The sequence below is a fragment of the Amia ocellicauda genome, chromosome 8 (assembly GCF_036373705.1).
Source record: "Amia ocellicauda isolate fAmiCal2 chromosome 8, fAmiCal2.hap1, whole genome shotgun sequence".
In the NCBI taxonomy this organism is placed as follows: domain Eukaryota; kingdom Metazoa; phylum Chordata; class Actinopteri; order Amiiformes; family Amiidae; genus Amia; species Amia ocellicauda.
This window is the reverse complement of record NC_089857.1, coordinates 17,585,899-17,609,968: the sequence shown is the minus strand read 5'-3', so window position 1 is coordinate 17,609,968 and position 24,070 is coordinate 17,585,899. Positions and strand designations below refer to the sequence as shown.

The window sequence follows — 24,070 nt, the reverse complement described above, 5'->3', positions numbered from 1 at the left end:
TTTTCGCTATCCAACAGACCAACAAAAGGAACATATGATGATGGTTTTTAATACAAATCAAAAGTTAAGAAAGAACAGGAAAATTAAACAATCTCCAAATTTCCCAATTACTGACTGAGTCATTTGGCAACGCAACAAATCAGTAATTCCCCTCGACAAGAAGTTCAAAGTCTTCATTATATCTTCTTAATGGATCTTTAAAGGCAAACTTCAAAAAAAGGTTTACAAGTTTGCCGGATGCGTCTCCTAACTTTTCAAATGTGGCCTGTTTGAGATGTTTAACACTTGACTGCGATCTCTTCCATGTTTACACTAGAAATTAATAGTCATTGGGTATCGCAGAGGACAAAGGCAGTTTGTCTGTTTTACATTTGGCATTGACATCCAAACCAGATGTTATAGGTAGAGAGCTTAAAGCTCCTGTAGCCACCATGACTAATTCCTACTAAATTTATAGTTGTCATGGTGGGGGATGCTTGGAGATCTTTCAGCCTTTGAGTCATGCAGAGTCACTCTTTTATCTCAGGCAGGAACGGACTTAACAGAAGATTGTTCAAAATAAATATATGATTCTATACGGCGCTTTTGGGTCCCATTAAATCAAGATGATATTGATTGTAGACTAATTTTGAATGAATGCTGGTACTTTTGGCATTCTTCTGCTTTCTGACATCAATCCTTTGTGGAAAGACATAAAGCCACAGTGAAATCCTCTTGGTAAGCACGCCTAGATTTGTCTCACCATGTGTTTCCATGCTTCCACTGATATGAAAGACTGACACTCATATGGTAAAAACCTCACACACACACACACACACACACACACACACACACACACACACACACACACACGCGCGCACACAGGACTAGACAAACCGAACAGGACATGTGGAAATAAAAGCATCATGTTCTTTGACACAGCCTGGAAGAAGTTTAATTAAGCGAACATTTCACTGAGTGGCCATGGTTCATGGTTATAAAGGGCAAAGCAATTAATAGTTGTTTTAAGAGTCATTTTACTTCCATTTTCAGCACCTATCTTTCCACCAACACAGCATGAATAGCTGCTGCTGACAGAAATCGATGACTTTTCAAAACATTTGTTTGCAATAGACTTAAATAAAACAGCAGTTCTGTTAAAACTACACATCACTGTTGACCATGTTTTAGCTGCTGTGCCTGCTCTTCCGCCGGCTGCAATTAAATTCACATTTACAGCACATTTGATGAGTTGTAACCTTTTCACATTGCGGTGAAAAAATAAATCGTTAAGTGTTTCAAAAGCGGGCGTTGGGAATGCTGTACCGGGGATTTGTTTTGTTTGTTAACTTAAGACTTTTTGACGTTAGCGAAAGCCCCTTTTTCCGAGGTGCATGACATCAGCACAGTTAAAGCAGACATTTTAAAAGATTGCACTTTCTCTGTTTTTCTGAGTGATTCCTGGCTACGTTTCTCCCCATTTCCCTTTCAAGAGCTTATTCCAGTAACACTTTTTCCCCCCAAGTCAAATTGAGAGTCAGGCAGGTTAGTTCTGTGACTGAAAAAGAACAGTGGGGAAAAAAAAGCGTTCACATTAAGGGCTAAAAACCAAGATAAAATGTTAAATCAAAAGGATGTATTTCAAATTTATTCTTAAATGTTTTACACTGTTATTTCATGGTTGTTTTAAAAAAACAAAACAATGTGGAGGATTAAGACCAGGCCAGTTTTAGATATTGCTGTGTTGTTGTAAAGATCGCTTTTGCCCATTGTTCCTCTCTTAACAGTTGTGTTCCTGATTTACACACTAGCAGTTTACAACATAACTGTTTCTCCAGTTGTTTCTGATCTCTTTTGTTTATTTCAGAGATACATTGTTTATTTCCATTGTTGCCTCTGGCCTGGCAACCTGTTCGAAAGTCACTGGGTGTTGAAGCTGGTCAGTCTGAATACAGCTATGCATGTTTGTGGTCTCCTTTATGGTTTTCTAATTTCTCAACTAAGAATTTGTTGTTTACAATGTTAAATAAATAGTGGCAGCGTCTGAAAGCTTTTCTGCATATCTGCGGTATCGCATTCAGTCTGAGAGTGTAAACCAAGGGCATTACACTGTCTGCTGAAGAGATACGTTGTTTGTATTCCGACTATGTTCTGATTGTCTGGTACTGGGTTGAAAAGTATGCATGGTATTACACTAGCACATAACACACTGAGATCAAAGTATCCGAGAAAAGCTGCTGCACATTTGTGACATCTACTGTAGCGTAGGCCCACTGATATTTAAAGTTGTGGTTATCTATGCCTTGTTAGGGCTAGTAAGCAATGGATGACCAAATTATGGTGGCACTATAAACCATAGTGAAATCCCAGTGATGGAATTACATTTATAAGGAAACAAGAATGCCACTCTACTTTATGAATGCCTTCAGGTAGTTGACTTGTAGGTCGTTTATTTTTATAATATTTTTAACATAATTGTTTACGCCAAATGCATAGCCAAACTACACAAAAATTACTTGAATCAAAGATCAGCTGCAGATCTAGAACTGAGGATACCGGACAGGAGAGTGAGAAAGATTTCAAACATAATACACCACACTTTGGATTACTGAATTTTGGGAAAGTGTTTTAAGTATTTTTTGTTCTTCATCCTTTTTAGTAGCATTATATTTTGAAATAGAGATGAGGCAAAACATTTTCTACAATGATTCGGGATGTTCATATGTACATATATGGGTCATGTTCAAACACCAGACAGCCTATGGGACACATTCATGCTTTGATTCCATGTTTGGACATGCACTCTTAATTTGTTGCATTGACTGTAGTGCAGTTAATTTAAACACTTCCAAAAGCACAATGTAGCTGAGATCACAGTTAATGGGGTCACGTATAAGAGTAGATGGATGAACTGTCAGAGCATGTGACTGGACACCTGCATCCTGCCTGTAAGGGTTTATTGAGCAAAAGAAGAAAAAAGCATGCACCCGCATTTACTACAGGTTTATTTAAGACAGATATACATAAAGTAAGTGAAGTTATACTTTATACGGAATGAAAATAACTCTGGGAAATAGTGTAGTTGACAAAAGGAAAAGTATAAATTGTGTGACAACAGATGAGATTGCATGTTCCAAATTCTTGTTATGTTTAAGTCGGGGTCTGAACCTTTGTTCTGTCTATAAAATGTAATTTATTTAAGTATGTAAGTATGAAAGTATGTAAAATGTAAATATATTTTATATTTATATAATCTAGCCTACTTATTTTGCTTTTTCACATTGTCTTAAGTGATACCCTTATAAGGGTTTTGTCTTTTTAGATTTAAATTGAAATGACAGTTTATAGGTAAAGACACGTATACATAGAGAAAAAACAACTTGGACTTGAATACTACATTTCAAATGAAATATGCGATACATTTCCCATATATATTCCAGCGAGGGGGGAAATAAAAAAACTGGAACAGAAGCACAAGCTGATTTCTAACAAATATATTGGTAACCTTTTAGAGCAAGGGAAGTAGAATGTCCTCCAATCAAAATAGGAAACGCACAGTGAACGGATGTCCACAGACTTGCAAATGTAACTGAGAGTTAACACAGAAATGGTGGAAAAATATTGACAGGAATCAATCAATCTTTTTATTGCCTGCGCTTTGAACAACGATATACCATTTCATACACAAAGATGTAGTATTGCATATTAATGTGAGACTTGAAACTATTATTGAAAGCTTTCATGGAGTACAGCCCTATCCAAGACAGACAAACCTCTTGCCCTCCCAGAACACAGGGACCCATTGTGCAAAGCATCCTTTTTTCTCCTCAGACAGCCCCGAACTGGGCTGAAGTACCTTGAATTTACATTACTTCAGCATCCAGCTGCTTTCAGCAAGATTTGCAAGAGGATAAGCTTTTGGTAATCTGCAGGAGTCAGTTACAGGAAGAAGCCAGTATATACACCCTTCTCCACTCGCAAGGAACCACAGGTGCTGTGCCGAACTGCCACGCTAAATATCTGGCTTTTAAACGAGCCAATCTCAGGAACACTCTTAACGGCACATCTGACAACAGCTCAGGTTTTATTTAGAGAACATAATCCTCATCCCCAGGCTGCTGACAGGAAGCAACCGTGTTTTGCTTAACTTCAAATTCTTTCCCTGGGATCAAAGTGTGGAATTTAAAAACAAGGCGTTTTTCGACTTATTGGGGTGTTTGACACACTATGAGGCTGTACTGTTTTGGAAAATTGTTTCATTTATGAAGACTGATCATAAAATTGCAATTTCAATGCCCTACGATATATTGGGCTTTCTAGAATTGAATCAAAATCAACACTGTGACTTGTAAAATACACAATTGTACTGTATTTTTAAGACGGCAGCCAGTATCAAGGTTTTGCATGTACAATGTATGTTAAATACATATGTCATTAAAGCAATCCAGCTATTCATTTGTTGCAACAATTTCCCAACTGTTACAGACCGATCATTTCCTCTCTAAAATAATTAACATTTCAATTAATATTGTCACTCATGTGTCTGCTGCACAGGTGTGGGTTATACAGGGCAGCACAAACAGTGCTTTAGATAAGCAGCACAACATCTTTATATCCCACATTCATCTCGTTGGATTATTTTATGACCAATCATACCCAATTAACAAGATATTGTGTTAAATGTTCCTTAATGAAAGGGGCCTTTCAATGGAAAATACATCTGGTGATCTCTGAAAACCCATGACTCAGTGCTGAAATTCCTGAGTAAGTCTGGACTTCCAGATGACAATGTGTTGCATTACAGCAGAATTTCAAGGTCACCCTGGGGAGTTTGGACCAGATCATAATGACCTTGTTTACATCTCTGATCGGCTTGTTTCCCTTAACTCTGATAAGAGAAATATTCCCCTCCCACCGCCCCCTTCATCCCCTCAAGTTCAACTCCAACTGACAAGTCTCTCCATTGGTAATTGCAGAACTTTTCTCAGTGATTTTGGCTCCTGATGCTGAAGAGCCATCTTGAAAATACAGTTCAGAATCGTCTGCCAATCAGCTAATAATGCAGAAGAAAAAACTGAAATTGTAGCAAGTAAGAATCAATTGCAGAAAATAGTTCAGAAAATCACTTGTATGAGAGCGAGAAGGTGCTTAAGCTATATAATTAGGCACACGTAACAGTTATTTTCTTTTCCAAAGACCTGCCAATATATGTCAGGAGGCTGAGCAGTAGGTTAAAGCTACATGGAAGCAAAGTTCCTTGGCATGACTATTAGTACAGCCAAAAATAATCTGACAGGCTTGATAACCTATGAGTTCATCACATTGATGTGTGATAAGGAACCCAGAAGTAGGCAGATGTGCCTTCTCACAGATTTTGCACATTATAGACTTGATTTAATGGAAATGTTAGCTAAATGAGACATTACTGTGCACGCTGACTGGCATGACCCCTAACAAGCAAATCCTCGCCAACACTTTTACCTTATTTCCATCTACCACGGAGACTGCATTAGGCCAATTCATTCTTATTATGTTGGAATAATTTATAACAGTGAGGTGTATGTGCCACTTACAGATGGTAACTAAATTAAATCAAACAGCCTATTTCTAGTTGGTCCTGTCTATTATTGAACATACTTCTGTAAGCATTAAAACAACAATTCCACAGCAGTTTTCAAAAGTAAAATGGATATGCATTTATTTTAAGCTGTACATCCCTTGGAATTGAACGCTCTACTACCAATGTTCACATTTTAAGCTGTAAATATATATGTGAGATTCCCAAATGCCTTAATTTCTGCCTCCAGTAACAGGTGGAAACAGGGGAACATTGTGCTCAGCCTACAGTATTCTTCATGCAGTGTAGGTTGATGGCCCCATCATTCAACTTTGAACCGTGCTTACAAGTTTCACACTAAAGCCTTATTATGCTAAGCAATGAATTTCAGTAACAAAATGCCACTTACTGAAGAAAACCCTACTCAGACATTTTGCAAAACAATGTTTAAACTGAATTGCAGGAGCCACAAGCAGCATGCCAAATATTAAGAGTGGGCAAGAAGGGTGAGAAGAATTCTCTAAATTTTCTCCATGTTCGCCACCAGGCTGAAGATTGTGTTGTTGTAAAACCATTATATTGTTGTTGGCAGACCGAAAAAATAAAAAAGAATCTGTTCAAAATGTGAGTAAATTAAATCCAGCTGCTTAAGCAAAACACCAGATGTTACTCATAGAGCGCTGCTTTGATGGACCAAATTGAGCAGAAAGCAGCAATCCAAATATTTCAGAAAACTGAATTTGCAAGATCCATGTCATCTAGTATATTAAAATGAGTAGTACCTTTTAATAAATATCAAAACCAATATGAGGAGATTTCAAAGCTTCTTGTCCAGAGCAAAGAACAAAAGTAACATTGACAGTCAACATTTAAACTCAACTCTAGCTACAGAGAATGGAGTTATGGAACACAGATATAAAAATGTGGTGTATTTATATGTGTGTGTGTTTTCACAGATTAAGACCAGACCGAATCAATTTGGAGATTAAATCTGGAAAAAGGTTTTCACTGGACCAAAGAGCTTACAAAGTCATCCTATAGGTGCGTTCAGATGATACTGGTATAAGAATTAAATCTGTTCCTCTCAAAAATTTACTTAATATTACTAATAAGCGAACACATTGATCAACAGCGTGCTGCATGCCTGTGATTGAATACCTGTAGCTCCACGTAAATGTCATTACTTTCTCCCAGCTCTTCAAAACGTATCTGGTCAGAATGTACTTAATATCCTGCCACCTACTGCTACCTCACATCCTGATCCTTGCGCTGCTATCCAGCTTTACTGATTATTTATATTTTATGTCACCTTTGATGAAGGCATATTAACAAACAAGGAACATTTAAATAATCATGTGATTGAAACAAGTGTATGTCTAACATGAGACAGGGTTAAGTATTATCCCATCAGCATCATTCTCCCAGCAAATACAATATTGGGGACAGCAATGACATTAACAGGTTTTGTCTTTAAATATCCTTGCACAGGTCTAAGTTGTATAATAAAATGTTTCTAATGAGTATAATGATTGTTATTACCTGTTACCAGACACATACTTATTTTCCTAACTGCACTAAGGAGTTGGCACAGCATTATGGGCACAATCTGTAGCATGTTTTCAATATATTTGTGGTTAAAAAAAAATGCTAGGCATACTTGAAAGCTGTTGAAGTAAGCTGACAATTTTACAAAACAAATGGCTTATTCCATTAAATGCACATCTGTCTTATTCTTGGCAAAAATCTCCATGTACGGTCTCCTTGCTGAACGTAATTTGCCGATATGAAAATATTTCATCAGTTTAATATGTGTCCTTTTAACAAAGAGTTGAAGCAATACTGTGTCTCAATTGAAATCTGAAACTGCTAAGGTTAGGGTTTTTATGTTTTTTAAAAAAGCATGTTTTACTTTCTTTTGCAAATCCAAATAGATTACTGTTGACCAGACAATTAAAATTACCCTTTCTTACACTCGTATTTATTTTTAGAAACTTATTTCTCAAAATAATGAATATTTTCTTAAGAAAAAAGGCCAGGTCAAAATTGTATAAAATGTATTTATTCATTATTACTTTCTGGGACTATTGAAATGAGGGATTGAATCATTAATACTATGTCTGTTTTCCCCCAATAATATCATAAGCTAAAAAAAAAAGTTAATAAAATAAATATTTAATTCCAAAACATAAAATATCCCACTACTTATGCTTTTTAATCATTTACATGGGATTCAAACTCACAAACTAAAAGCTGATTTTATTATTTTCCCATTCAACATGGAAGACTTGGCACACTATAATAAATATTGTATATATTTAAATGTCCTCTCCCTACTTTGTCTGGAGTTGAATTCTTTAGATTCATATATGAATAAAGCATTCCAAAACAATGTTTGAAAACCAAATTTAAGTTTTAATTTTAATTAAGTTGAAGCTCAGATTAAATACATATTTCCTAACAAACAGACAAGATTCAATTTTTCTTTGGATAAACAGCTTCCAGAGCAGTCAGAAATTCCAGTCTGAACTTTTTGTACATGATTAGAAAGGACTTGATAACTTGTGAACATGCAAGGTCAAAAGAGATTGTATGTATTTTATTAACCGTATTTCTGAACACCGTCAACACATTTTAGTTTTCTGGATCTTCCAAATTGCTCAATCAGCGATACCAGGAAGAAAGACAAACCTGGAAACATTTAGAATTAAAGAACCATCTAAAACTTTCCAGTATACCATTAAATTGTCTATAAGATAAACCATTAATCTTTAAATGCATATTTACTAGAACAATATTCACTAATAAGTATGTGTATTGTCTATTTATTGTCATGTTAACTGGCTTTGACTGTTTGCCCCTGTCTCTTATAATTTGTAGTAAATAAACTCCCATTTTATTTGTATTTTAACAACAGGCAGATGTTTTGAAAAATAATAATCTTGAGGTGATTATAACTAAGCCAGCATTCACCAGTGTTTGGGAGTTCTGGCCCTCTTAGTAACACTCAGTAGAGGTGGAGCGCACTCAAAGATGCTTTGAAAGTTGTTGTTTTTGTGGGTTTAGAGGAAATAATATATTTAACATATTTTAAGGGATATGTCGATAGATTATTAATAATAACTTACTGAATCAACTGATCCTTTTCACTTCCAGATTTGAAAAGCCAATTAGTCAGTATTTATTGCATACAAAGTTTCAGTTAAATATGCTGAATTGACTAAGGGCTTCTCTGTAAGCAAAATGTTAAAACTGTTTATGATACTATTATGAAAATTGTTGACAGCATACATAACCACATGAAACAACAAGTTTTCTTATGAGACACCACCCATACATTTTCACTTTTAGACTGCTATTAAATTTAAATAGGAATACTTACTCTTAACGGCAAATTGTTATGCATCTTTTATGTGTTTTGTTTAGTTTGTTTTTGTTTAAAGGTTTTACATACATTTACAAACCATTATAGATGGGTTAAACACCTATATAGTAACTTAATTACTGCATTCAATGCAACACTTTAATATATAGCTTTAGATTATAACTAAAACCTTTTCTAGACACTATCTCCAACTTGCAACATTTTCCAACTTTTCTTTTATTCTAATAAAATTACATACTCAAGTAACTACTAATGGCCAATTGATTTTTGGAGGCTGTAATCCAACTGTGCAAGCAACAAGTGTCAGACAGCTTAAGAACACATACTTTTTCTTTTTATCCCAAGCAAAAGGAGTAACACATACATAAAAACATATAGAATTGAATCCACAATGGCAATAGCAGAATGCAACATTCAAGATGTAATTTGAAAAAGTAGTTTTTTGTTTAGTTTTACATAAATAAATCTATAAACAAATGTGTAAAAATGTATGAATGATAACCATGTATGTTTTGGAACAGAATTATACAAACTCAGTTGAAACACCGTAAACATAATTAAGTTAACTTTGTTTTACAAGTTCATATAAACATTGCATTTAAAAGAAAGTTAAAACCATTAGACTTAAACTCTTGAAGGAAAAAAAGGGAGAAAATATAATCTAAGAACACTCCTCAAAACAAGTTTACTGAATTCCCCTACACAGAATTAATGCATTAAAACCCTGGCATGCATTATTCATAGCTCCATTTCGTCATTATAGCTAATATGAATCCTTCCTCAGTAGCGCAGTAGCTGCTGGCTCTCAGTTTCTTAGAAGCTGCTGATTTGTCATTCATGAACAGAAGCACAGGAGCAGCTCAGAAAACACTCACTGCCTTACCCTTGGTCTGGAGGGACAGAAGCATGAGCAGAGAGAAGGACATCTGCCAACTTGGTTCATCGAGCCAACCCATCACTCCAGGTCCAGAGGTATTCCAATTGCCTGGCGTCTCCCTTTTCCCCCTGGTCTCTTTACAAATGTGCAGCCAAGTGAGCTCCTCCGCACTGTCAGCTGTGAGCGCCTGGGAGGAGGGAAGGGGAGAGACACAAGACTGTTGCACACTGGTTGTGTCACCCGATAGATTTCGCTTGGACACCTCGTGGGCAGGACAACAAAAGGGCAGCTGATCCCCTGAGCTGGCCTGGATTTTAGCAACAGGAGCATGGATTCACTTCTCACACATGCAAGCGTTTTTTTTTTGGGGGGGGGGGTTGGTTGAAGAATTGTAGGGGGTAGGAGGGTACTGAGGGATTCTCTTTCTACCCTGCAGGCAGAGGAGTCACACCAGGTCATTTTTGCCTTTGAGTCATCAGTTAAAAAACAAAAATACAATTAGCAAACTCAGATGTCAAGACAGATACTGGGACTCTCAGTTTCTAAACTGGCCCGAACAGTTTCTTTAAAAATGGCAACGTAGAACGGCTGAGACACTATAAATACAGTTGTTCTCATTTTGTTTAAATGTTTGCTGCTATATTAGGAAGAGGAAGATTTCTGATGCACTCTGCTTTAACTATAATTGAAAGAGATATTAAAAAATACACTGCTAGGTTGCACCATTCAAATACTTGCTTTGACAGAACTTGCAGTTACCCAGTTCAAGTTGCTTTAATAAGAAAACGAACCAAATTATAGAACTCGTAAACTTTCCTTTTTTCACTTATTATTGACTTCCTACCAAATTTGCTTATGAAATTGCTTATAATAACAAAATGAAATGGCAAGGGGGAAGAAATTTCTTCTTGATACAATTTTAGGAGCCTTTTCAGAGATTTGTTTTTCTAACATTGTTTCTCAGTATGGATAAATAACAGCCTGCAGATGTGATGAACATCTAAAAGGATATGCAGCCAATAAGGATTGCAGAAATACTTCACATCGGTATATGACAGGGAGAAGTCTTGATGCAGAGATAATCCAACTGTTACTCAGGCAAAAAAAAAAAAAAAAAATGGAGCATACACAAACTCATCCTGGTAACTTGGCCTTGTGTATTATTAACCTGACCTAAATACTGAAGGCATGGGAGTACTGTGGGAAATCTGGACACTTCTATTATTAGGCAGATCTTTTTTAGTAATAGCAGTCTCTATAGTAAAATGTAACTGTAAAGTAGTTCCTTTGGTTAGTGGTCTCTTTTCATATACATAACAACAGTGCATCTAGTTCTCAGTGTTATTCACTAACAGAACTACATTTCTATAAAAGTACCCTGGGTCAACCAAACCAAATAACTTCAAAGACTTCAAAAGAGTCCTGTTTAACTGCATGAATATACAAGCAGTGTGCCGACTACATTTGCTTTCTCCAACATGGGCGGTGTAGCACCCGATTGTAATTATAAAACAAAACAAAAACGTTTCATTCAATTAGCAATTTGCTTTTTCTGTATTGTTGCCGTTTGCCAAGCTTAACAACAGGTGCGTCACAATTAATTTCCCTTTGTGTTTTAACACCAGCAAAGTAGAGTACTAATGCATTTCTCGCATGCAGACACATTTTCCCCACACATTATATGTAATACTGACAGATATTTACTGCTGTACTGTGCAATATACAGGGGTGACTGATTGAATTATTTAAAAGAAAATGCAAATAAATTCTAGTGCCATACTAACATCAGTTGCGATCACCTTGTTTTTGCACCGATCATAATGACAGTGAAAAAGAGAACAGACACAAAACTTCTCAAAAAAATTATTTAGATTAGTATTGCTTATACTCCGACTCCATTCCAAGTTTTCTAACGATCCACATAGTTCATCATTAGCAACTAACAATAGGAGAACCCACTTTCAACCTCCTAGTGAAAAGACTATCACTTTGTTACAAATAAACAATCCCCCCCACCCCCTCCCCACCTCCTCGCCCTCACCCCCTTCTCCTCGCCTTCCTCCGATTGGCCGATGTGTCATTCAAGGCACGTACGGCTCTGAAGCTTTCATGACTGTTACAAGCTTCTCTTTCACCAAGGCAGAACAGGGAATTTAGAGAGAGAGAGAGGGAGAAAGCCATGACTTGTACGCTCCAAGCGGGTAGATGATTTGTGTTCTCACTTATGGGGTATGACTGTCACTGTTGATTTGCTTTCAGGGCTGGATTACATGTGATAAGGGATGACCTTATTCGAGTATTCACACATTAAGCACTTCGAGCAGGCAAGCTGGACACAAAAAGTCCCTCAGATGTTCAGGGGCATCAATCAAGCTCACAGCATGGAGGCTGCCAAACTTTTTCTCCATTGAACCCAAGCAAAGAGGAGGGGGAGCAGCTTTTGTCTCAGGCAGACTTAATAAAGTTTAAAGCTGGCCAGGGTTTTTTTTCAGCAGTCTACTGTTTTCTGCATGTCCCTTTCAAAAACTTTCAACAGTAACTAATAGCAACAGCCATTTTTTCAAGAAATCGGGCCTTGGCGATTGCTTCCCATAAACACATTCACTTCTTTGGGTGCATTTTAGAAAATATCTGCCACACAGGTCATCTGCACATTTTCCCTCCACTTAACAGAAATCGTGCCAGACTGCAATGGGCTTTTTGTTTTAGATTGTCACCTCATTTCCCCTTGTCATTATGTGTTTATATTGGTTTTACCTCTTTATTGATAATGGAAGCACTAACAAAAAAATGATTTAGATTATCTTGAAGTTATACCTTTTATTGTTTTAACCTATTCCCCTTTATTGGACAATGATCATTGCATTTATGAAATACTACTACTATGAATAATGTTTAAATCTTATACCCTGGGTCATAAATAAATAGATATATTTATATACCTGTCAAAAAGTTATATTTGAATGTTTTCGGTGATTTAAGTTTCAGAAAATGTATAGTGGGAACCCAGAACCTGATACATTGTAGTAAAAGGAAATATGTATGATACACATGGTGGAGGTATAATGACATAATCCTTCCAGTGTACTTTATGTTCTGCTCCTTCACAGTGTATTTTTTTGTCTTTATTCCCCAGGTGATTTATGACCTAGGGTATGTGAATTAAAGTCCAAACAACTGTAATTATGGCGAACATGATATTTTGGGAACAGCACAGTGGATGGTAATGGTAGGTGGCGAGTTTGTTGTCGACACCATTGGGTGTTCTGTAACACTTTAAGCTGTTTAATACGCTGAAAAAGCAGGCAACGGTTTGCAATGTGAGTGTAAACCTATCGACTTTGCTTTCGTTCAGCATTTTTCATGCTGACATGAAGCAGGGAGTGAAGACATTTTGGCAGACTGAAAGTATACAGTGCTAGCGCATGTACGTCAAATTGAAATTGTGGGTATGGCTGGAGGTGGAGTTTCATACCACCGTTTAGAAACCTGCAGGTACATTATTAATATTGCCCAAAGAGTATGATTTTGTGACGATGTAACTGCAAGAAGAACAATTACTTGTATGTGGAGCATGTTTCCAAAAACACTGTGAAGCACATCAAGTCAAGCTGAACTGATTAGGAGGCTTGTGTTTGTGAATCAAGTACCCTTTCACACTGGTCAACCAGAAGCCTCAAAACAATTACTGGTCAGAGATTCCTGCATTGTAAATTGCCATGATTTTTCTCAGTGTGCGGGACCTCAGATCCCAGATGAAAAGGCCTAGTTTAGACAACGTAATTGGTGCTGCTGCTGGAGAAATTCACATTTTTAAATCATTAAAATCAGAGGGCCAAAGGAATGCCGAATTGCTCAGCTGGGATGAGTCCAACAGTGCAGACATTCACAGCCACTGAGACTGGGATTGCCCATTGCACATTACCAGTATATAGTTAGAGAGGTTTTATTATGTGACAAAATAGAGATCCATTATATTAATTAATTGAATTGATTAATCAGAAGGTAGTCTTTGGTTTTCAGGAAGCTGTAGATTATTTGTGATTTTATTTAATGTAGTATTTCAGATTTAACACCCCCCCCCCCCCCCCCCAAAAAAAAAAAAATCATGTCTGTTCCACATTTTCAAAAATACCCCAAAAAACAAAACACAGCCTCTCATTCAAATTATAGCAGTCTGGACTGGTTTGGCCCTGTAACTGTAAGAAGCTGTTTTTGAGGACAGCATGCAGAGACATCTGAAGATGCAATTGTGCAGTTTCCTGTCATCACTATTCTCCTTCGGTGGCTCCCTGGCGGTGCCAAATTTGTTTAATAAAAGGGAAAGGGTTAATGACTATGCAAGCCTTACAATGACACAAGAAAAGCTCCTGACTGGAAAAAGACAGGCTTAACTAACCAGTTTTGTAGAAAAACAGTAAGGAAAATGAAAAACTAGAAAGGACCATTCAGGATAATAATAAAAAACTTTGAACAAAGAAAAAAAAAAAAACTGGTGACTAGTAAGTAATTCAGCATTAAGATGTGAAAACCTAGATTATATTTTCCTTTGTTACTGTGTTATAGGCTATATCATAGAATAAAGCTGACTAAAAAAATGCTAAATTCATTTCTCATAAAAGACTTACTCAAAATTCTACAGATTGTTAGTATTTAAATCCAACATATACAAATATTTACCTCAAGCAGATTAATGAATTACTTGATTAATATAGTGTATTGACTGCCGTGGACCTTTACCCCCATCCTGTTTGATTTATTATGGAAAGATGTGTACAATTCATGTTTTTCATTTCTGGGGACAGAACTGTTTAAACAATTAATTGTATTTGCTTCAAAATAGATATTATGGAAGGCAGTTGTTTCACTTGGTCTTGTTTTCCCATGGTCCCCCACCTCTGAAGATATGCACTTCTCAGCCACACACACATTTTAATTTCCTTCACCTAATATATCCAAGCAAACAAATAAGCTTCTCATGACAACCTTCCATAAACAATGACGTTTTACTCTAGCTTTGCTCAGTGTCACCATTGTTCCTTTTTATTTAGTTCTGCTGCATTGCCTATTCGATGATTTAAACACCTGCTGTGTACCATTCTCATGATATAGTGCTTCCACATGGACAACAAAAGAAAGAAATTCATGACAGGCTGCCGTTTCAGAACAACACATCTCCCTCTTCCATCTAATTCCTTTGCTGTAGTTGAAATACCTTCATTGTGATGCACAGTGCAGCTGTGCTAGTTTCCAAGTCCCATTTTTTCTAAATCAACTAACAGTTCATAGTAATCTTGTTAAATCCTTTCCAATACACTCCAGTTTATACAGGATTTCCTTCAGCTGAACGGCAACTGGTCTGTATTGGCTGCTCAAACAATTCTCACCAGCAGCTCACAAAAGAAAGTTAAACAATCTGTGTGCAGAGCAAACACGGGCCGCTCGCACCAGTGGTCAGTGCAAGTAAGTCTTCAGCTTGATGTGTGAAATTGGGGAAAAAGCAAATGCTACGTCTACTATCTACTTTCAGGATTCCCAAAACAACACACAACCCCTATTTGTAACAGGATTTGACTCACGGAAGCTTACAGATTACAAGATCTCATTCTTAATCTCCATTAGTGCCTAATATTCGGTCATTAAGTCATTATGTTTTGAGAGAGTAACTTTGGTTTATCGATAGCTATGAGTTTTTTGTGTTTTTTCCCTAGAGTTTTGTTACATTCAGGACCTTTTATTCCATGAGAGAAGTTTCTTATTAAACATTTGTGAAGGGTTTCCATAACCTGACGTCACTTGCATCAACAGAATTCCAAGCACGTTCTGCACTGTAGTGAATAGATAATGGGAACCGCTTGTAACATAACTCCAACATTTTGGGATAAGTCCAACAGTCACCATGTACTTACTCAGAATGTCTCTAAAGATGTCCTTTAAATTGATAAAGGCCAGTCCACACAACTGTGTCTACTCATGACTTCTTAAAACAGCATCTCTGAAGGTGCTACTAGAAATATAGTAAATGTATTCTGCAGCTTTTTTATATTATTATTATTATTAGGTAGAGGTTGAGAGAATGGTGATGTTGAGAAAGTACACTTCCTTGGGCCAGACCTTCCCAGGGCTGATCTCACACGGTAATCTCTGAAGGTCTGTCACTCATCTCCACACGACAACTGCACCAGTCTTTACTACCTTTGTATATATGCGGTTTCTGTTTTGGCTCTCGGTGACAAACCCATTAAATTAAGCCCAGGGCATTTCAGATACTTTTCGTCATGCACGCATATTACATTACATTTCTTTGCGGCTCACTGTTCTGCAGTCCAACAGTTAATCTGCAGCATTAAATATGTATTCATATAAATATATATATATATATATATATATATATATATATATATATATATATATATATATTTATTTTTAAAGGTTAATTTCAGGTGATCTTTTCATCTTTGTGAATTTGTAATTAATCATTTATGGCACATTATGTATTGGTAAAAGCCAATAAGTAATTCCATGGCCTCGGGTTTACAGCAAGAGAGAGCAGTATGAAAAACTTTGATTCAATTCCTTGACCTAATTGTAAAAGCTGCAAACTTGTAATCAGTAGATCCCATCTTGCCCTGGTATTACTAGAACTATACTGTTTCATGTCTTTCTGGCATTATCTTCCACTCTTGTGGTTAAGAAATTAGATTTGTCTTTATGTATTTATTCAATGTGTTTCTTTCTATTTATGGTATCTTGTGCCTATTCTGTACCACCCTTTTTCCCCCCAATATCAAGATGGTAAATACAGCATTTTCTTAATTTAGTGAGAAGTAGGCAGCCAGCAGATTGTTCAGCTGTGAACTGCGATCCCTAATGCCAGAACAAGTTGTGTAAATAAAGGGGATACACAATAAATTAGAGACCAGGTTTCACAGCTGCCACAAATGGTTCACAGAAGATGGGGAATGGCTCTGAAGGTGGTACATGTGTGCTTTGACGGTACAGAAGCTACTTATTTCTGGAAGCAAACTGTCTGGGGGGAGGGTTAAGCAGCTCACCTCTGCCCTCTGCACCGATTTGTACCAGCTTGACCTTTCACCTTAACTAAACTATGCTCAACTGGAACAAGTCAAAAAGAAAAAAGAAAAAAACAACTACCAGCGGAAGAAAACTTTGAGCCAGTGTATAGGCTTTCTTTTCTTTAAAATCTGTCCTTCAGATTAATTGCATTCTCAGAAGTCCATAGCAAAACTATATCTATAGAAGGAAGCGAATAAAGGAGCCATCCCTCAATCTGGTTGGCTGTTCTAATCCTATTGAATTAGGACAGACAACGGGCTCACTACAAGGGAACCATGGACGGAATTGTTTTCACAGCTTTCTGAATAGAATAGGGGTTTGAAGGCCTTAGAGGGTTTGTTCTGTAGCTGCGAGGTATTTTTCAGTTTGTTTATTTTCTTGCTGGGGAATGTCAAAGCCTTGAAGACGAAAAAAAAAATGTGTGTCACACGTCAGTCTACCCTGTGTTGAATGCTGCGAATTCAAAACAGTTCAGGAAATGTATTTATTTTCTTAAACCCTTACCCAAAACAAGCAGACTGATTCAGACTTTTCAGGGAATTCAGTTTTTGTTTTCATTGTCAAAGTTCACAAGTCATCTTTGTTTGTGACTCTTCAGCTTGACGACTTTTGGTCAAGTTTAATCCTAGATCATGTTGGAAAATATAAAAACTGCATAGTTACACTTTCAGATATCTAGAAATGTATCCAGATATCCCGACAATGGATGGTTCGGTGGTGAAAAGCAATCAATCAATCCTTTTCCTCTGGCCTTCATTCACAGCCCCACATGCGCACTCAAACAACCCTTACCTCAGCTTTTTCACTCGCTCTCTCTCTACATTTTGTGCACCACACAGAAAAATAACTACTGCATCTCCAGCTGAGATGCGGGCTACACATGGGGAGAAGGTTAATGTTCATGACTGACCAGGTTAACGGCTATTGCCACTTTCAGAAAAAAAGAAGGGAAAAGGAAATCACAAAAAAGATGCATGGTATTACGCTTGTGTAATTATTATTTTTGGACAACCTTGTTTTGTGGCATACTTTCATTTCTGGATCAGTTATTGATTAAAGAAATGAAGCCATAAGTAATAGGGTTTTATTTGCCACTGAAACTGAATGACCATGTGCAGAAGGGGCCATCGGTAAAATGAAAAGCCTGGCCAAATACCATAAGAAGGGATGGAAATTTATCAACCCTACTGTGTGAGCACGTGGAACAAAGACTAAACACGCCATTTATCATATTTAGTTTTCCTAGTGATGTATAAAATGCAGGAATGATGCTGTCTGGCACTCTGTATAGTGAGACTAAATGAGTATTTTGTGAATTTCCATGGCAAATGTAACAAGAATGCAAGCCAAGAATAGCATTATCTGTTTTTTTCTCAAGTGGTTTACAACTTTATTTGCCACTGCCTAATCTAGGCACTCGAGGTAGAAGTTGGCTTTGTTTGTGTAAGTGAGGTTGCTAGGGTGTCCTACCTCTGCTTCCTCATATTATCAGTTGCCTTAATTTATTAATAAACACAATATCCATGCCCATATATCTCTCTCCTTCACACTAAAATATTAAATATAAATGTGTAATTAACTTTCGGTAAATATGCCTTTAATAGATGTTTTGCTGAACTATTCTATACAACCTAATCAACTTACTATAAGAGAATGAGAAGAGCTGGTATTCATTTGTATGTAAATCCAGGGCAGTTCTAGCCTAAAAGCTGTGTTTCGCTTTCTTAACACCCATTTTGTGACCAAAATAGATTGGAGAACTGGACCTACTATTTGCAATGCTTAAGAAATAACATTAAAAAAATATGTATTGCGACACAAAAGTTACTTTCCTCCCAAATGCTTAATTTGATTTCACCTGCCACAGAAAATAGGAGCAGTGACCTAGAAAAAAGTTCCCCAGTTAATGGTCCCATTTTATGTTTTTAATAGTAGCAAAAGTGCTTCCAAGCTGCATGGAGCGTAAATGTTTGTAATAGAAGCTATGTTGCCAATTAAAAATAATACAAACTAAAATACTTCTAAAATGCTCTCCATCCATAAATGAGCCGCTTGTGTATCTAATGAAAGATCTGTTCATCAATGGCTCCATTTACATGAGACAACATCCCTGAAAAATAATTAAAGGTACTAATTAAAATAATGCACTTGACAGCCAACTGAACAAGACATGAAACAAGGTCACACTCTTGACCTAAAAAAAACCTTTCTTGACTCGCATACCTGCCTATGTGCATTAAGCATGGATTTATAATTTCTTTCTGACCACGATCAGGGATTTTACTCACATTGCATATTTATTCAATGGAGAATGTTTCATCGCACTGAGATTAAGTGATAGAATCTAGAATCTAGAATCTAGTCTGTCAGCATGTCCTCAAAAACTATTAATGAACAATGATAAACAATTTTCACAAGTAAAGATCTCAAAGCAACTTTATATTACATTTGTATACAATCTGGCAAAGTCAAACTTTAGTTCCAGTCACACTCTTTAACAGAGATATTGGTTTACTTTCTGAAATGTATAAGTTCAGATTTATATTTTCTTCCTGCCATCCACAGTATACAATACTATATTCAAACCAAAGTACTGAGAAACCTACAAATGATTCAAATATATGTGCATGAGTGTCCAATTGCAAAATGAAATAAACCAGCAAATGGGCAGAGCCAGGATAAAACTATCTGTTTATACAGATGAATAATTATGGGGCACGTCATGTGGCCGGAATCAATCAAGTGAGTTTGGAACAACAATCTCACCTGTCTGTCCTCCTCCCATGTACAGGTTTTTATGTTAATCATGTTAGTTATTTTGCTAGCAGAATAGGTTTGCTCTCTAACAGAGTTCATTATACAACAAGAGTGATTTCAGTCTTGTTTGTAAGTACACTTCCTTCAAACAGAAACCTTGGTACAACAATAAATACATAAATAAAACAAAACAGCTTAATAGCTTTAACTTAAAAAAAACAACAACAACATTGACATTGAATTCCTTCACTGAACTAAACCACTGCTCTAAAAAGAACATTTTCTCCGTTCTTCAGAAAATAAGTAAACTTGACAGGTTTGGTGTTGTAATGAAATTCAAAGCAACGTATAGTGGTAACAACAATGTAATGTTCAATATTATGTTTCAAGAAAATCTGTAACACATTTAATTGTTTCCATACAGTAACAGACTACTTATACAGGTGGTAGTAAAACTGAACAACAAACATTTTAATTAATAAAATATGTTTTTCTCGGTAGCAATTATCAAAATTTTAAAGGAAACTTGTAGTCATCTGAAAAAAATAGGATTTATATGAATATATTTATTTTTCAATTCATTGGAAAGAAATCTGATTGTTATACATTGAATAAACTGCATCATACAGATAACTGTATAGCAAATAGATTGTTTGCACTGTTTATTTGTATAGGTTAAGCAGTTTTTTTTTTTTATAGGATAAAGTCAATGACTTTATTGGATATCAAGAATATGTAATGATATGAAAGGGAAATCCAGCCTGTGCTATCAAGCACATATGACACTTATTCAAATTAGTTTTTTCCACATTATGGAAGAGATGGAAATTGACTTTATGATAATCATTATAAAACAATTACTTTAACTGTGGTGATTCAGAGGTTACACTAGGTTTAGATGTGTTATCAGATGGGGAAGATTTAAGTTTAATCGTGTATTGAACTGTTTACAATAGCAATGACAACATTTAAACATTATGCTGGGTACTTTTACTTACTTACTTGCTTACTTTATTAAAAATACAACTATGATGCTTTAGAGTTTTCATGTTTCTAACTTTAGGAAGCAGGTGGATAACAAATTAGGATCTCCAGAGCTGTGGCTTGGTCCTACAAAGTGTCATATTTACAAACACAGCCTTAACCACCGGGAGTTTGAAATGAGGTCATAGAACAGGTGTAGTGGTGTGATCTTAGCTGAAGACTGGTACCATATGCCATCACAGCTAGCCACCATTTGGAGAATCCCACCCATCTAGGTAAGACTAGGTGTGGAGTGGGTGGCTGTTTGGGGGAACACTGTGAGACACCTGGCCCTGTCCATTTCAACTCTACTTGTGTGTTTTAAAAGTCCTGTGGAGCAACCAGAGGTGATATCGAGTAACATGTGGCTGCTGTTCTAAATAAATGTGTCAGCAGAACCCATGGGAGCACTTTTGTTTGATCTTATTTTATTAAAATGATTAGGTAAAAAAAACACCATTAAAGTGTGTTAAATGCAAATAGTTTTACTGTTACTCTGTACAGAAGTATGTTATTCTTTATTAGTTAAATATATCAATTCCAGAAGAGCAAACTTCTAATATTCAGATAAGAAGTATATAAATATCCAGGGCTATGTGGTTAACAGTGCCACATTCATTACATAAAGAAAAGAAAACATAGGAATCTTACATTTTGAATAGGAGACTTTATCATTATGAAGCAAACAGTCTGGCACAGCTCACAAATACACAATTACTAACATCAGATACTTGTTGTAAACGCCCTGTCACCACTTACTGGAAAGAAAAAATACAAAAAAAAACGTTTCTGGATTAAGGAAATTTGATACGAAGAAAAGCTTTTTAATCTTGCCGAGACCTTTTGTCATCCTTGAAGACCAATGGGTAGAGCGCCGACTTGCAACAACACTTCTTACAATAACAGCAACACCACAGACCGATGGACTGTTCTGTGGTTCATAATCGGTGAACTGCTTATCAAAAAGAAACCGTTGAAAGTTCATGCACCCATTACACATTCATTCTCCGTAAACAAAGAGATTACACAGACTGTGCTAACAAGGATTATCAAAACAGAATGGCGCCACCTGTCCCTCCAGCCCAATTAGTTGGAACGAAAACAGAGGTGCCAATTAACACCAAGCCCAAAGAAAAAAGGGAAAAACTAAAAGAAAGCGCACACAGACAATTACCATCGTGAGGCCTCCACCAGAGCTACTGTTAAAATTTCTGCTGAAGTTTCAAGACCTCGTTAAATCTCCCAGTAAAAGAGGCAGCCAGACACTAACGGGGACAGCAACAGAAATGCCACACTGATAAGATAACCAAACGAAAGTAAAACCCACTCAACTACAAAATGAGAAGATGATGAAATTATTTTGCATTGGAGTTTGAAAAGCTGTTAATTACACAAAGGGGTCTGTTTACAATATCGGAGGTTCGTTTCACAAGCTGCTTTACGTTCATGTTTGTCCACGTGTATGAATTACTGGTGTTTATCAAGGTGTTGTGTTCTTGCTGGCATCTGAGAGATTGTGAATTTGAAGGCCTTCAGGCGTTTTGGTAAATGCAAATATATGCATATCGTCAGACCTTCTTGTCTCCTTTTTTGTGAAAGAGAATGACGTGGATAGATAGATAGATAAGATGACTGTAAGAATTATTCCAAATGCATATCCAGGAGGTAGACTTCTATCATACAGCCGTGATCAGCGCTTGGACTCAGCTAAACTATTTGCATGGACTTGGTTGCAGAGCCGTGGGACAGCAGGATGTGGTTTTCTCGTTCGGTATTGTAAATAGTTGCACTGTATTTGCTCTTTGACTGTCTGTCTGCACTCGTGATGTCTGTCTTCCAGCTCCATGTGTATCGGTGGCGTTTGTTTACTTTGTTTGTGTAATTTAGCATGCCTGTGCTTCCTGGAATGGCGCTCACTCAGCCCATTGTGTGAAGCCCTGTCCGTCCGTGTTTCCTGTTAGAGGTATTGCAAAGGGCAGGATGTATTCCCATAGAGGCTCTGGTGTGGAGGGTATGTTCGGGGTCATTTCGTCATTAAAAGCAAATGTACAGCTTGAGCAACTTCTCTTGGGTTTCAACGCAAGAGACATTTCTAAATCCGATCCGCTATGCTGATTTATACAAGCTTTGCTCCTTGGCTTGTTAATTCCCCAGAGGTTAGGTAGAGATATAGGCAATTTCAGTGGGGTGGTTTAATCAGGTAGCATCCATGTCCAGCATATGTAAAAGTAAAAGACACATTTGAAGCATTATGCCACAAGAATGATAACGGAAAGTATATAAATATCAAGACACATCTTGGTATCAATATGTTTGCCTATAGCTTCGATATGAGATACGGGAACACTTGCCATCCATAATTATTTGTGGGATATAATGTTAGACCTCAGATTCAAACCCTTGTCATGAGTAAACCTCAGAGTTCCTGATCCACACAACACCACACAAGTAATAAACCTACTGAACAAAAATACGGCACACCTATAACAGGAGGTTAGAACACCTTCTCAAGTCAAGGGGACTGATGTCAATTGAACACAATTAGCCGGAGATACATAGTTAACCATCTTTTTATTTAATAAATGTTCTTTATCTTTTATATAAGATGTTAAATAATCAGACGATGTCTCAATGAGTCAACAAGCAACTGGCTTCTCTTGAAACAGTTCGAAAAAGAGTCTAAAGCGAAGGCTATGAAAGCTATTCACGCTCCCACTTTTAAATTCCTGAACTGCCACAGGTTGTCTGGTGAGGAGAAATAAAAGAAAGGTTAACATCTTTGAAAAGTTCAGCTGCTGAAAAAACAAAGGCCTGTTCCGCTTGCTGTGTTCTTTCCTTTCACTGGCAACTCGTTCGATCTGCTTTTCTTTCTCTCTTAGCAGCAAGATCCTTAGACACCCTCGGGGTGTAAAACTGATGCTCATGACATCCTGTATAAATAAACTCTCTCTAGCTTTGTGCTTCAGAGATTCTGCTAAACATTATCTGCTGGCAAGGAACTTGTCATGTTGATGGCTTTGTGCCGGTATAAAATCTAATGAGGAGGGATCTCGAGGTACTGATGTACATTAGAGCCTTTCATGGTACTGTAGCTTAACTGCATTACAAAGCCAGAAGCTTTACTATAATGTTTTCTGAAACAGTTGTCAAGTTCATAACTCTTTATAAAAGAACAGGAGATTACATTTACAGAGACTACATGTTCCTGTTCCTTTTCCACTTGAAAATTAAACAAAACATGTTGTCCCCTACCTTTTAACTAGTATTATTTTATGTGGATGCTATTAAGATGCTTACATGAAGTAAATGCTTAGAAATATACAGTAACTAATTGGTTGTATTGGAGAGCCAGTGCAGTGTTTATCTGTTGCTGTGCTTCCACTGGCACTGTGGCCGATGCTCACTCATGTCTTACTGG

General features: G+C 36.8%; 1 protein-coding gene across 2 annotated transcripts in view; it reads right to left on the bottom strand.

Annotated features, from left to right (window-relative positions):
* Positions 1 to 24,070, bottom strand: part of LOC136755550 (bone morphogenetic protein receptor type-1B) — a 121,228-nt gene that overhangs the window by 26,280 nt on the left and 70,878 nt on the right. Inside the window, exon 5 of one of the 2 annotated variants that reach the window (XM_066712238.1) lies at positions 9,802 to 9,982. In XM_066712238.1, coding sequence (XP_066568335.1) covers positions 9,802 to 9,874 — 73 coding nt within the window. In that variant the 5' untranslated portion in view covers positions 9,875 to 9,982. Of the gene's footprint in view, positions 1 to 9,801; positions 10,034 to 24,070 lie in introns of those variants that run through there. The other variant, XM_066712239.1, reaches the window with a different exon arrangement.